The sequence below is a fragment of the Anopheles nili genome, chromosome 3, assembly GCF_943737925.1.
Source record: "Anopheles nili chromosome 3, idAnoNiliSN_F5_01, whole genome shotgun sequence".
Classification (NCBI taxonomy): Eukaryota; Metazoa; Arthropoda; class Insecta; order Diptera; family Culicidae; genus Anopheles; species Anopheles nili.
This window is the reverse complement of record NC_071292.1, coordinates 28,930,138-28,944,448: the sequence shown is the minus strand read 5'-3', so window position 1 is coordinate 28,944,448 and position 14,311 is coordinate 28,930,138. Positions and strand designations below refer to the sequence as shown.

General features: G+C 48.9%; 1 protein-coding gene across 1 annotated transcript in view; it reads left to right on the top strand.

Moving 5' to 3' along the window:
* Window positions 1-13,846, top strand: part of LOC128725983 (uncharacterized) — a 44,901-nt gene extending 31,055 nt beyond the window's left edge. Inside the window, exon 3 of the mRNA XM_053819758.1 lies at window positions 12,569-13,846. Within this exon, the coding sequence (XP_053675733.1) occupies window positions 12,569-13,039 (471 nt within the window). The 3' untranslated portion in view covers window positions 13,040-13,846. The remainder of the gene's footprint in view (window positions 1-12,568) is intronic.
* Window positions 13,847-14,311: the final 465 nt, after the last annotated feature.

The window sequence follows — 14,311 nt, the reverse complement described above, 5'->3', positions numbered from 1 at the left end:
CCGCTTCTAAGGGATGCATGATGCAAAACCGCACCGTGAGCCTCAACACGAGACGGCACACATCTAAAGCAGCCGGAGGTGATTTGAGTTGACCGGATGGAAAACGGCACGTAATCGGATATGCGTCGGGGGATGGAAAAGTGTGTCAAACCAATTGAAATGCACGTTGATCCAGCTGGATGACGTCGGCCAACCGAAGAGGTGTTTAATCCGATGCAGGAAATCGGCACACTCAAGATACTAGCCGGTGTCTCTGTGACGAGTTACGAGCCGAGCTCGAGTGTGCTGGCGTGAGCACTCAACAACGGATAAGCGAACGAACAAAGAAGGGTAGATTCGTGTTAAAACGCAGCTCATTTCACGTGTCGATAAGCCGTTCCCGTACGATGCCACCGAACCCGTGCGAGCCGTTACGGTTTTGGAAATGTTTCGTGATCCATCCGAAGCGATCTCAAGCAGCTGCAGGCAACTCCGATGCAGGCAACTTTGCCCCCCAAAAAAGGCGTTGATTTGCGGAAATGTTACACCCTGCTAGGCACGGCCTCCGGGCGGGTAATCGTGCCGGTGTAATGTAACGCGAGAAACCATGCTCGGTGCTCGAAGGGCTGCTGGTCTCTTATGGCGCTCCGTGGTCACCGAAAGGCGAAAGTGATATAACGTTGCGCACCCTCGGCCTAACCTAACCAACAGGCAAGCGAAGCCTCGTGTGGTGGCGGAGACTACATCCTGTGGCGTCGATATGATTCGCAATCGTTCAAGTGATCATAATGCGCAACCGGAGCAGCCGGTCTAAGCCAGTTGTTCAGTCGATTGCTCCCGATATGGTGGATGTAAAACAAAAAAAAAACAACGGTACGAGTGGTTGAAATGGTTTAAACAAAATATGAACCTCAATTACCGATCAGGCTCGCACGCACGGTTACCTAATCGATGATCGTTTACTCTCTAGTATCCCCAGAGCCCAGAGCGAACAATTATGCACCGGAATGTAACCCTAACGATCGAGCTATCGATCGAGTGGAGGGAAGTAAAACAACGCATTTTGACCTCCCACCGGTGGGGCGAAAATTAAAGACGAATGTGGTTATGTTGGTTTTTTTCTTCTTCGTGGTGCTACATTATTTTTGTCATAATGGCGCATTCGTTCAACGAAGGATTTAGAGGGTTTTTGTTTCTGCCCGCGTCTCGATTGGTGTGTGGGCCAATTTTTCGGTTGAAAATTACCTGCTGACCCAATGCCTGATGTTCCGACACCGGTTCGTATGCGTGCGAAGATGATGAAGTGATTGTGGACGGTCCGCGGACAAACTTTACAGCTTAAATAACCCGCTTGGCGTGCGAGTGTAGCGTGGGTCTATGGACCGCTTATGGGATAATTGTAATAGGCTAATGAGTTTGGGCATTTATAATCGTTTCGCCGAGTCCGTGGCTGCGCCGTGTGTGGCCGCTAAAATGGCGCCGATGAGAAACGAAAGCTTCGGTACGAAAAGGTACCAATGAGTGATACGTTTTATCGTAAGGACGACCCTATCTAACGTGGGTCTGGGTTGGTGTGTTTTTTAGGACACTGGAAGCGATAGTCGAGAGCTATCAAAAAGGGCCACCCTGTGCGAAGTTAAGCTGAACGGGCGTTACAAAGCATACCGAATCGTCACGAAGGTCGCCACGCTTGAACGCGCATTAGGGTGAAGTTTTGGTTCTTTTTCTTCAACCCGATCCCGGCTGATCCCGTCCGTTCGAACGTGGTTCAATTTCAGCTTGCTTAGCGTTGTTATGCAAACAAACGATGTCCATCGTGCGGAGCCGGGGTGCGTTTAATTTAGTTTCCGCTTCGTTCCGTTTCATTTCGCTCCGGTTGTGGTCCGGGTCTTGTGTGTCTTCTCGGTGGCTTTGCATCCTCGCGGGCACTATCGGTGGGAAAAAAATCGACCCGCGAGTGTACCGTTACGTTAATTAAACATTCACCAACCGTTCGAACGCACGGAGCTGCACTCGGTGCTCTCGGGTGACGTGGTTTTGAATGTGGAAGAGAGCAGGGTCGAACAGATTCAATATGAAGTAAGGTAAAACGCTTATTTCGTTAGCCATTGGATGGGATTTTTTTTTTCGTTTGTTTGCTCGTGACCCTTTTCGCTTGTTTGCTGGATGCCGGTTAGATACAGTATGAGGTGAAGAACGAAGTTCCTCGAGGTTGCTGGTTCAATGGCGGATCTTGGGTAAATAGGAGTTTGAATGCCCGCGTATCGCTTTCACGTGAAGTTCGTTCGATTATTTGAATTCATCCGATTTTGTGAGGCAAACAATTCGGCTTATTAGGTTGAAATTTTATTTGATTTGGCTTTTTGTTGGGTTATTTTATTCACTAACCCTCGGATATGAGCTAATTTGTTAATTTCTTCCATTGTAATGTAGAAGATCAGTATCATGCCTCAAGAAGGGATGTTAGCATTTCACATAATGCTCCATCGGCACGTGTGACCCCATGCTCAAATAAACATAAAAAAATCCCTATAAATAAATCGATTAAAGCAGTTGCCAATGGCCAAGTGGGGGGAAAATTTATGAAGTGTTATGATCGCAAAAACCGTCACCCATCGTAAAGCCGCGCATTCGCACCGCGCATTAGCGCATGTGTGGCGCTTGAGCACGGGTGAAGACACCCGACCATCGTTCCGCGAGGCTTAGCACGCAAACCAACCCCCGTCCGAACAGCGGCAAGAAAATTATGAGGAAAAAAAAAGAGGGAGCACCATCGTGGTAGGGCTCGGTTGTGATATCGACGAGTTTGAAAGAAGCAACAGCCACATATCGACCTCGAGCATAAGGTTGCGTAATGCTTTAGAAATTGTGCTGCTTGTGTCTGCCATTTTCCCTTTTGTTTCGGTTACCGGCACTGGGGTGTGGTGGCCATTGTTCGGTGGAGAGGTGATGCGCACCACTCGTTGGAGTGCGTACGGCCCCGGTAACGCACCGAAGCCCTTCCCCGAGCGGTCGATTGTTTTGGCTCACATTTCTGTTGTTGTTTTGCTTCGTCGCTTCGTCTTGGACTAGTTAGGGTGGCCGGCTGCCGTTGCACTAAAAGCTAGTAATGTGGAAAAAAAGCGAGCTTTAAACGTGTAGTGCCCGCGGGCGATTGATACTCCCCACGCACACGTGTGTGTGTTGACGAGGAGGAGCCGTTAATTCGGAATAGCTCAATGAACTGTTTTATTGCTGTTTGCGAGAGCTTGCATTTATTGGAACTTGCGGAACGTGCGGGTTTCCGGGTGCATCGCGTTTTTTTCCTCCCCAATGACGACAAAATGATTTATGGTTGATCGATCGCGCGGGTTCATGATCTCGAAAGGCGCGTGGGAAATGTCCGTTGTGAGGGTTTAAAAATTGACGGCTTTTGTGTTTTTCTCCCCCTTCAATCATGCATCATAATCGGAACAATTATGAGTGCGGAGATAAAAGCGGGTTTCCGTTAGGCTAAGTATAGCCTAACGAGCCATCTCCGTATTGTTATTACTGTCGGAATCGTTTTGGCAAGATTTTTTCCTCCGTCCGATATTTGTCCCCTGGGCATTAACAAGAAGTAACCAAGCCATCGCCGGCGACAGGCCATTCATCTGTGGGAGGACTAAAAATAATCACAGTTTAATAGTACATCATTAACGTCCACCGATAGCAGCTGCTTTGCTGCTCAACATACCGATTGCTCGAGCTCCAATCAAATTTCCATTACTTTAGCTCCGGTTCGAGTGCCTGTTGCAGTTTTCCTGAGAACAGCATATTGATGATAGGTTCTGTGGACACAGTCGGTTGTGATGACAAACGAGACAGGACCCACCAGCTCTCGGTCCACGTTGTTGCTCCTCGAGAATATGATGAGGGCGTTAAGAACATGATCGCTCTCGGGGTGGGCCATAATTCCTGACGTTGAGCCGTAGGAGCACATCCGCTTATGAGATCGCTCGAGCGCTTCGTGCAATCGGCTCCTATTAAATATATTAACCGACGGTAAAACGACAGAACGCGCGACTCGCCGGCGGTAGCAGCTGTTGGCACGCAATCTTCCCGGATGAACTGATACGCGGTCTAGACGTTTGTTTTAATCCCACGATAATCAGCGGCGACATACGCGTCGGCTACGCGAGAAGGAAGCCTTACCATAATAGGCTTGATGGGCATTCCGTCGCCAATTAGCCGAGCGCCTGAGGACCTTCAAGGGCTCGGTTCGGCATTCTTCCGATATGTTACGCTTTGTTCTGCGCGTGGGGGTGCGATGGAATCAGAGAACCGGTCCCTCAGTGTCGTGCGGTTCATCATGTTAATTAACGCCGACGAATAATCCCCACACTAAAGTTTAGCAGCTCGTGTGCGATCAGTTTTCCCAAAACAAAGCCAGTGTGTGGAACGCCGGGAAGTGAGGGCGTTTTCCAGAACGAAAATGAAATTAAATTTTGTTTAATTGAATCATTCAACGGATGGGTTTTTGTGTGGGAGTTATCCGAGAAAACGATCATATTTTAGGGAGTTTGCTTCGGATTGGGGCCGGTAAAAGAAACCTTCCTCGTGGTACCTCGTAGGAGGAGTTGCTTTATGGCTTCCATATGTCTCGCCGAGGATCCGTATGGATTATGTTTCAATCAGCTGCTGCGAGGGCTACTGCGCGTCGATCAGCGTGAAGAGAAAGTGATCGGTTAAAAGGGGTCACACATCCGTAGCTCTGGATTGAAGGGAAGCACGTGACGATGTCTTATTCCCGCTGCCCCTAAACGTTGATCTCTTGCGTGAGTTTTCTAATGCCAAAGGCGACGACGGGTGGTCAACAGAATCAATACAGGCCAGCCGGTAAACGAGTCCCCCCACATACAGCCATGCCGATGCTGCTGCGTGAGGATCAACCCGTCTACAGAAGTAGTGATCGAGGTGTCTGAAAAGAAACGAAAGGTCTCCAACGTCTGATTGATGATGCGTTCGTTTAGTGCCGCTAATTGACAGTGTATGATGGTCCCTGGAGTCGCGCATAACGGTGTCCCCTTCTGGTACGTTGAACCCTTTCAGTACAACTTTCCTGTCGTGTTCTACCTCGCGAGTTGATGTGCACTGGCCGCGTGATACGGTATTAGCACGCTATTGAACCACCGCCCGCAGGGGGTCAAACCGGGAATGGGAAATTATCCATTCAAATGTATGCTAATCATGCTCGACATTCATTCGTCCGCGCTTCAAATGATCCATCGAGACGTCGTCGAGCGGTAGGCAATTTGTGGCCGTGGCTCGAAGCGGCTATTCGCGGGTCTGATTCGGATGCAAAGTGCGCACTTGCTTGGATGTGCTATGTGTTTGAGGTGGCTTCTCCGTGGGTCCGATCGCCATGGCATTGCAATGAGATGCGGCTGCACTGTACGTGCTCGGAGAAATTAATAATGGTGTCAATGGCGCTGGTGTTGCTGCTGGTGGCGATTCATTTGGGTGCTGGCCCTTTCGCCTGAAGGGAAGCGGATATGCGCTTGAGTATTTCAGTTCAAGGGTGATTTGGAATGGTGACAAGAATCCGGGTCCGCCGAACCATTGATGGGGGTTTTTCCGTTCCTATTAGCTCGAACGTGCTCGAACGAGCTGTCCGTTGAGGTGCGTCATATTTGGGGAATTTCCTATCGCCATTGTCGGCGAGGTTTAGCAAGTGATTCTAACAGCTTGTGGCGTGTTTTCGTTATTCATTTAATTGTTTCTAATTAATTTTTTGATCTCTTGGGGGAATCCGATGATTGGAGCACTGGTTTATATTTGTTCACCTATTTTTATTACACTTCGAATGACCTTATTCATGACGTATATTGTTCCATTTTATCCAACCTAGTCATGCAAATCATTACCTAATTGTTGTGATTTGTTTTCACACAAATCCGGCTAATTAGCCCCATTTGAAAGGCAATTTAGAACTTTCCCTTTTTTCCCCTGCCTGCGGATGTCACTTTCAATTCACTAAACCTCGCCCCATGTCGGTTGCCTTCTGAGCCTTAGCCCTTTTTTCATGTCCGCAAACCCCAGAGAACCCAACGCTCAAGAGGAACATTATAATTACCGTTCCGTTTGGCTTCACAACCGGTCTGCTCGCCTTGCGTTGGTAGAGAAATAAATGCACTCGCCCTGAGCCTGGGGTCCGCATGCTTCGCGACGTGTTCATACGATACGCCATTTTCTAGCGTTTTGCACTCGCGAGTCACGCCGCCCTACGCGATTAGAAAGAGGTGCGGCAAGGCAAACGCCATTCTAAAATTCCTTGCCGCGTCAGTCGCGGCTCGTCTGGTCTAGCTTGGCGCCAGCTTACGGGCGACATTTGTTCGACACGGTTCCCGAGATCCGCGCGTGTGTTATGATTTTCCACTGCATCGTTCGGCCAGGTCGCCCTTTTTCCAGCCAATCGTAGTCATAAGAACCGCGGTCTGTGATCGGGACAACGATCGTTTATTTTTATCCACAAATGTGGGTGTGTGCGCGCGCGCGCGTGCGAGTGAGAGTTGTTTTCGGGGGTGGCAATGCTTCAGTAGGAGATTTCAGGGCGCGTTCCTTTTTCTACTCGCGTATGTTGTGCTTTCGAACGGCGACGAACGATCGTGATTTCGAGTGACGTTTATTTTACGGGCAATTTTTATCACGTCATAAAACTGGCACACGATCGCGTGCGCTTAGAAACCGACCTCCCGGAAATCGTGAAGAATTGCTCGTAGGAAAATTCTCAAAATATCCATTACTCTTCCCGACGCCGGCACGTGGAGGTGCTGAAATTTCTAATCACACGTAAGCGTGGCCGTTGTGTATCGATTTGAGCGGGACTCGTAATTAATTTAAGGCATTAATCTCTCCGACCGAAATGAGTCCAAATGTTTCGGCACCCGGGTGTCCGCGATCGCTCGAGAGCAGCCTGCCTTGGGTTGGTTGAGCCCGAATTGGTCGAGATGCTAATCACCGATCACCGATGAAGGATTTCATCGGTTGACCGGTGAATGGTGGCAAATTAGGAGAGGCCCGCTTTCCGAAATGGAAGCCACCGTCGATTACCAAATGGACCTTCGTTTGGGGGTGCAAACCGTGTGACGACGATGTTTGATGTTTCATTATTTTTCTCCCCCATTGACTTGGTTTGGAGGTTTGGTTTTTTTTTCTGGTTGTTGATTCTTTGTCTCGGTGCCCAAATTTTTCGCTTGCCAAACGGTGTAAATCTGTTACGAAAACACGCCGGTGGTCTGCCTCGAAAACTGTCACCCGGTCCTGGCCATTTTTCGCCGATTCAAGCGACCTGAACTAGCACAAGAGAGTGTTGTGGCGCCCATGTCGCGTTGTCATCCGCCATAAGCCGTCGAGTTGTGGTTAGTAAATCTGGTAATGTCCCCGAAGTGACACCTTTTTCCTATTTGGTCGAGTTTGCTCGAACGTACGAGCCCGGGGCAGCGTTTTCACCAGCTAAAGCGGCAGAAGGTGAATGCAAATTGGGCCGTCGTCGATTCGGCGCCGGAACCAAACTCTTCAACGTTTTGCCGAAAATAGTGACAAAAACCACCCATCCACCCACCAGGGTTCACCCTTGTTTCCCACCCGGGGGCGGAATCAGCGTGAACGAATACGTCTGGTGTGGCCGCAAAATGCAGAACGTTGAACTTTCTCGTTGCATTCTGGGGCGAGACCGATTTTCCCTTTTTAGCAAGCCCTTTTGGTGGCACCCACCGACGAAAAGCCGATGGATGGGTGTGCTATTTTTGGGTGGGGGAAAACCAGATGCAAATTTCTCATCAAATGCCGCTTTTCGTCGTCGCTGGGTCGCTATTCTCGCACTCTTCCGCCAGCTATTTCGATGAGTCACGGTATTGCGTAAAGTTCGCGACGTATTCGTTTTGTTTCGTGGCATTCGTCGTTCTTTCCTGAACGCGGGAAAATGAAGATGGCTTTTCAGCCCACGCGGCGAGGGGCCTTTTGAAAGGTGAACAGAACGGAAGGATTGACCTTTTTGTTTTTCTGCTCTTTTTCGGGGTTGGCCACTTTCCGATCGGACAAACGTTATTATTACGCTAATCGTACACCCTCTGCCTTGGCGGTAACGATCGCTCTCCGTTAGAAAATGGTATGGAAATTAATAATGACAAAAAAATGCGTTGAATTCTGGTAAACGTTTGAGTTGGCTTAGGTCACTTCACGTCGAGTCGTCCATCCATCCGGTGGTTGACTGCACAATACGTCTCTTTGCGGAGGAGGTCGCAGAGTGTGCGTTTTTTTTGTGTGCTCTCGCTCTCTTTCCACAACCCTCTAAAACGCTGTATAATTGCCGATCAAATCGCCATTTAACGCGAACACCCCCTTTTTGGTTGAGGGTGGCGATGCGCGATGGTTCTGCGGTTCGATTTTTTTTTACGAGCCAGAGTGGTCGAAGAACTCAGGACCAATAGTGTTCACGGCTCTGTGGCTCGAGATCTCGGTAGCCACCACCAGTGCGCTAAATGGTAAATAATAATAACCTCAACCTTAACGATCCGGTCCGCCGATGTCCTCGATCTGTGGATGCGTCCTTCTCGGCGATCTGAAAGTGGCGTGGGCTTTTGATATTTTTTTTTCGCGTTTCTGCGTAAAGTGCTGTCGAAGATCGCTCTTTATTATTATTTTCCTATTTTTTGCCATCGTTCTGGCAGCTCCAAGCTCTAAACTCCCACGAGAGGCCATGGCGTTGGGTAAGTAATTGCTTTTTTGTTGTCGTTTTACGAAAGACACGATCCACTTCATTCGTCTGCGTCCCAGATTGACCGAGAAGTTTCCTTGACTCCTTGATTGTCGCAAGCGTGCGGCTGAACAGAATCTTTCCCATACAGTCCCATCCGTTTCGCAAGGGAAGGCGTTTCGTATGAATATTGTAACAGACAGCGCTTCTTTTGTAGCTCAAAAGAATCCAAAATTACCATTCAATAATGCGGAGTTTTTAAATATTGTTTTGGATTTGTTAAATCCGAAAGGGCATCGCACGAATGCTTCCGCCGGCGTTGTGCTTTTCTTTGGCTCGAGGTTACACTCGTAAAAGCACCCCAAAATGTGGGGAAAATCACAACGTCACGGAAACGATGGTGTACCATCGGCACGTCGAGTAAACGATACAATTACTCACTAATAATCGAGCCTTCGCGCTTGGAAGCCGCCATGTTGCGCCATCGGGCTCTTTATTATTTATTGTCTGCCTCCCAACCGTGCACTTTTCCATCGGTTTTCATGCTGCTGAATTTCCCAACCAACATTAACCAGCGGCTGCCGGCAGGTGTGAAAAGTGTTCACCGACGGTGTACGATCGAAAAAGGAGGGAAGTGCATTCTTTGCCGAAGGTCACCGTGTGCGTAAAACGGAAGTACCCTCGAGAGCATGGCAAAGGAAGTCCATCTCGTTGAGGCATCTCGGCTTGTTTCCAATTCACCCGTGCGGTTTGTCCCGCTGCGAAACACCGAAATTAATGATTCATTTGCGCGGCATTGACCTTGAAGCCGTTAGCTCTCTTGGGTTGCTCGAGCGCCTTCCAGTACCTCATGTTTGGCAATTTTTCAGCGGCGCTGAGCCGAGAAACAGCGTGATGCAAAGCTTGATCGTTATCCGGCGCTTTTGAGGCTATCGTAATATTTACCGGGTGATATTTTTAAAATTTCTCTAAGTGCCCCCGACAATCCACTCCGCTCCGTTTCAAAGACACCAGCAAATAAGCCTAAAAGCTCTCTTTAGGCGGCATTGTGCTTTTTTTTATTTGTTTCTTCTCTCTGTTGTAGCGGTGCTATTTATTCACGTCTGCAATGGACGACGAAGCGAACGGGGCATCGAAAAGGCATCAACACAAATTAAGTGTAGCGTGTGCCATGTGTGTGTGTGTGTGTGTGTGTTTTCTTTTCGTGGCCATGAAATTAATTTGCCAGGCTCGTGGGGAAGATGCTGGTTGGTGCAAACATTACCGTAATCGAGAGTGAACCGGCCGACGTAAGCAGGCCGTCATGTGGCCAAAATAACCGATCGCCCGGGCAAATGATGATCGCCTCGAAGCGCGAAACAGCAATGAGATCAGCTTGGTCGGAAAATCGCGGCTTCATTTTCCTCCCGCGGGAAACACATTCCACACTTTCGTTGCGTGGAAAGACGAGGCGTGTGAGAAAACGCCGTCGGGGTTTAATTTTGAAGCTTACGCAAGATCACCGTACGATCGCGTTCGTTCTGGGCGGCTTTGGGGGCTTTCCATCCATAAGATCGTTCATTTTTCCCCCCCCCCCCCCCCGATCGTGGAAAACGAAAGGACAAAAGCACACACCATTGCCCATTGCCCATTGCCATTCCCGTCGCGACGATTCCGTTTTAATGGCCCACCGAGCCGAGCCCTTAATGCGATCTCGTGGTTCTGGTGCGCAACCGCGAGTTCCACCGATACCGTTAGCACGCCGGCCGTGCTTGATTTGTTGCGTGTACGTGCTCGCGCAATCTGAACCGCAATGCCTTAACGGCGTGCAAGGTCAACGAACGCTTTATTTTCCGCGCTTCCCGGGAAACGCGAATGTCGATCGCGATCGATTATGCTAAACGGGAGTCCTGTGGATGGGTGCGCGCGCTCGCGATCGCACATCGCAACGAAAGTGTGCAAATGATGCGCCGTTTGCTTGTGGCTGCGTGGCCTTGGGGGAGCTGCGCCACGGTTGCATAATTATGCTCTCTCCCGGCACTCCATTATCGGCGCTCCCGGGGCTAAAAGAATGCCGTCCGATCGGTTTGGCGCAGGTCCAATTAAGGGCTGGCCGGGAATGTTTTTAAAACAGTTATCTTCGCCGCCACTCGAAGGAGCGCTGGTTGGCGAAAGGAAGAGTAGCACATGTGAGCGTTATCTGCAGCTAGAAGACCATCATTGAAAGGTACATGCACTCGTCGTTAGAAGAATGTAACTGTTTACAAATTAGCTCCACGTTGTGGTGAAGGTGGCGGTAGAATTACCGAACACATCCTGGGGATAATCGAAAGTCTTGATTTTTATTGCGAGCTGCTATGTTGCTGCTGTTCGACGCGTCTCAACAAACTTGATCGCAGCCGTCGAGTGTCGTGATCATTTGCTGCTAATCGTGTGGTATTTCCTTCGGTGTATAAACAGGCATCCTATCAGGAAGATTATGTAAACGAGTGATGAAGGGAAGTGTCATATTCGTATGAAATCATTTCAACCTTAGATCGATTAGGAGAAAAGTGGCTTGATTCAGGAACCCGTTTGAAACTGCGCCGCGGCTTGGATGCATCCGGTAGTGATCTAATTGTGTCAAAGCCCTATCAACGAATTGCAAATGGTGTATTTTGTAGGAACAATTTTAGCAAAAAATGTCATAAATCAATATCAGCAGCGGGATTGATTTACTGCACGTCGGTTTTGAAACGGGATCAGTAATTTGTGTTGCAAATGGGTTTGCTTAACGTTCTCAACTTCTTCGTTTTCAGCTCGCCGTTACGCGCGGTAGTGCCGATCGGTGTTACCGTCATGTAGCCCGAAATATATGGCTTTCACCGGTGGCGTAAAACACTAGGCTCGTGGCCCTCCGCGTTGCATGCGTTCTGTAATTATAATACGCAGCCGGAGAAATATTGCAATCCCGTATCAAATTCACTCTCGCAATTGAAATAGAGTGGAGTAGATCGGGGGATGATCGTCATTCGATGAACGAAAATGGAGGCGGGAAACCCGAGGGCACTGGTTGGTTTGCAACCGCGGATTGAACGATCGAGCGCCGAGAAGGGAGTTTGAATCGCGATATCACATTTATGCCTGCCGGTAGCTGTCAAGTGCGGTTGCTGTCCGTGCGCAACCACGCTCTCTGCAGCAGGTGCAGGTGCGCAGGTGTCAGAAGCCTTTTCCCGATCGTACAACGATTGAGCAACGATCGTGGGGGTGCAAAACGAAATGTAAAAAATAATAAAATCGTACGATCGTGCTTCTGGTACGCAGTGAGCAACTCACACCACGGCAGCAGCGGCGCCTTTTCTGTAATAGCCCGGTAATGGTCGGTTATATTTAGGCTTGGAATGGTCGACCATCGAAGCCGGCAATTTCGCCAAACGCCCCAATTGGGCATTTAATCCAGGCCCGGGCGAAAGATGCCAGCCATGAATGGATTGGCTGACCTCAAATATCGTGGCCGAGGCGCTGAAAGAATGAAAAGCTTCGCCCATTTGTGCGCAAATGAACACCGGGAGCTCAACACTAAGACACTAAGGGCCGCACGCACGCGGTGATGAGTGAGGGGTTTTATTTTCTGTGAAATTAGTCCAAAATCAGCGTCGCTTTGGAAGAGCGAGACGCGATAATACTAGGTAGTTTAGAATTGGGAGCCTCGCTTGACCTTTTTTTTTTGGTCGATTTGGAAGTGGCGAAATCGATTTGGCATTGATTCGTGGGTAGCAATTTACTTCTGCAATAATGCATCCATATAAGAAGATCCCGCACACGTACGAACCTTCGAATCATCGTTCACCTGCTATTTGTGGTGCGACCAGCGACTAATGGTTTTCTGTGTTTTTTTTTCTCCTCTCATTTTAGTACGGTCTCCGGCAACTGGATCTGTCGTTGCTGTCGCAGCTGTGGGCCCTGAATGAATCCATCCAAGAGTTCCGCACGATGCTGCAGGAGCAGGAAACGCTTTCACCGCCCTCACCATCCCCGTCCAACTCGGACGCCAACTCCGTGTCCTCGGATGACGATCTCGACGAGGACGATTCGTCCACTACTAACAACAGCAATCGCATCAACCATCTCCAGCAGCAACAACAGCAACAGCAGCATGCTTTCCTCCAGCAGCACCAGCATCTTCTGCTTTCAGCTCACCATCAGCTGCAGTCGTCGGCAAGCAGTATCGCGGGAGCGGCCGGAGGTGGCAACCTAACGCCCGGTGGTGGAACAAATGATTCGGGAGGATCCTCTTCGACGACACTTTCCTCGTCCGCATCGTCCCGTATGAGAGCTCCACCGCCGCCACCACCAAATCGGAAGGCTCCCTCGCGGCCCGTCTAGAAGGACTCATCTGGTGAAGGAGCGAGTGTGTGGGTCGTATCCCTGGAGTTGAATCGAAACTTCAACCTTAAAAAAAGTCAGTGATCGTTGCCAATTAGTCTCTGCCTTGGGGGAAGATGGTGTGAAATCGAACGTAAGCGAACAGGACCTGGAAAGAAGTAGGCTTATGGAATGGTCGTAGGGATGATGATTTCACGGCGCACTGAATCGGTGCCGGACCGGCGTGGTCTGCTCATAGAGATGCATGGAAATGTAAGGTTTGCACCGAAGCGTGCGAGCTCAAGCGAACGGCGGCAGGAAGACACTAGCGATAGGCGATCTAAATACCAAAAGAGTCACGATAAAATTATTCCTTAAGCGCATGTAGACTAAACATAGTACGACAGACAGGCAGATGTGCGGAAAGATGTGCGGCCGACTCTAGTAGGAGTGAGGTCGTGTTTGTCAAGCAAAGCTAGTGTATTGCGAAGGGCAGAAGTAAAATTTCACTCTCCATCCAGTTTCTCACTTCAATTTTGGCATATATTCCGTTCAGTGCGTTGTTCGACGATGTGGTGGGTACATAATGAATACACGTACGTAAAGAACATTTTAGGGGTTGAGCGATCGGTGGAGTAGAAGAAGGAGCAGCAGGAGAGGAAAGAGATGGCTAGGTCTAGCCCCCTTCCCCGGGGGCTGACGTATGTGAAGTGTTACGAACAAAGAAATTCTATAGCAAACAGCAAGCAAACTCTTTGCTCTGTACATACTAATGTGCGACTAAAATAATGTTCCCAAACCTAGCGTTAAATGAAATGATCAAATAAAATATGCAAATGAAAATGAAATGATTTCAATTACTTTTTACCATGAAATGAATCCGGATGGTGGCTGAGGTGGCGTGAAAAATCTTAAGACTTGAGTGCAAGGGTAAGCGACGAACCGGCATATACGTTATGCGGATGTTAGACCGTAGTGGCGGCATTCTATGTCATACAAAGCGATTCACTAATTTCCTCACAGGAGTTACTACTTGATTCGAATCTTTCTTAAAATGGTATGCTAGAAATAAAAAAAACCACCCCAAAATGATGGCAAAGGTGAGCAAAGGTGATACCGTCAGAATGCGATGGATAGCTTTGGAGCTTCCCTAAGAATGGTCGGCATGAACAATCAATGAAGTAAGGCATTCATGCCAAGTATCAGAAAGAAAATAAAATATAAAATTTAACTATAGTAATTGAAAGCAATCAAATAGTTGCTGTACTCAATGATTTCGTGAGTAGTATGTAT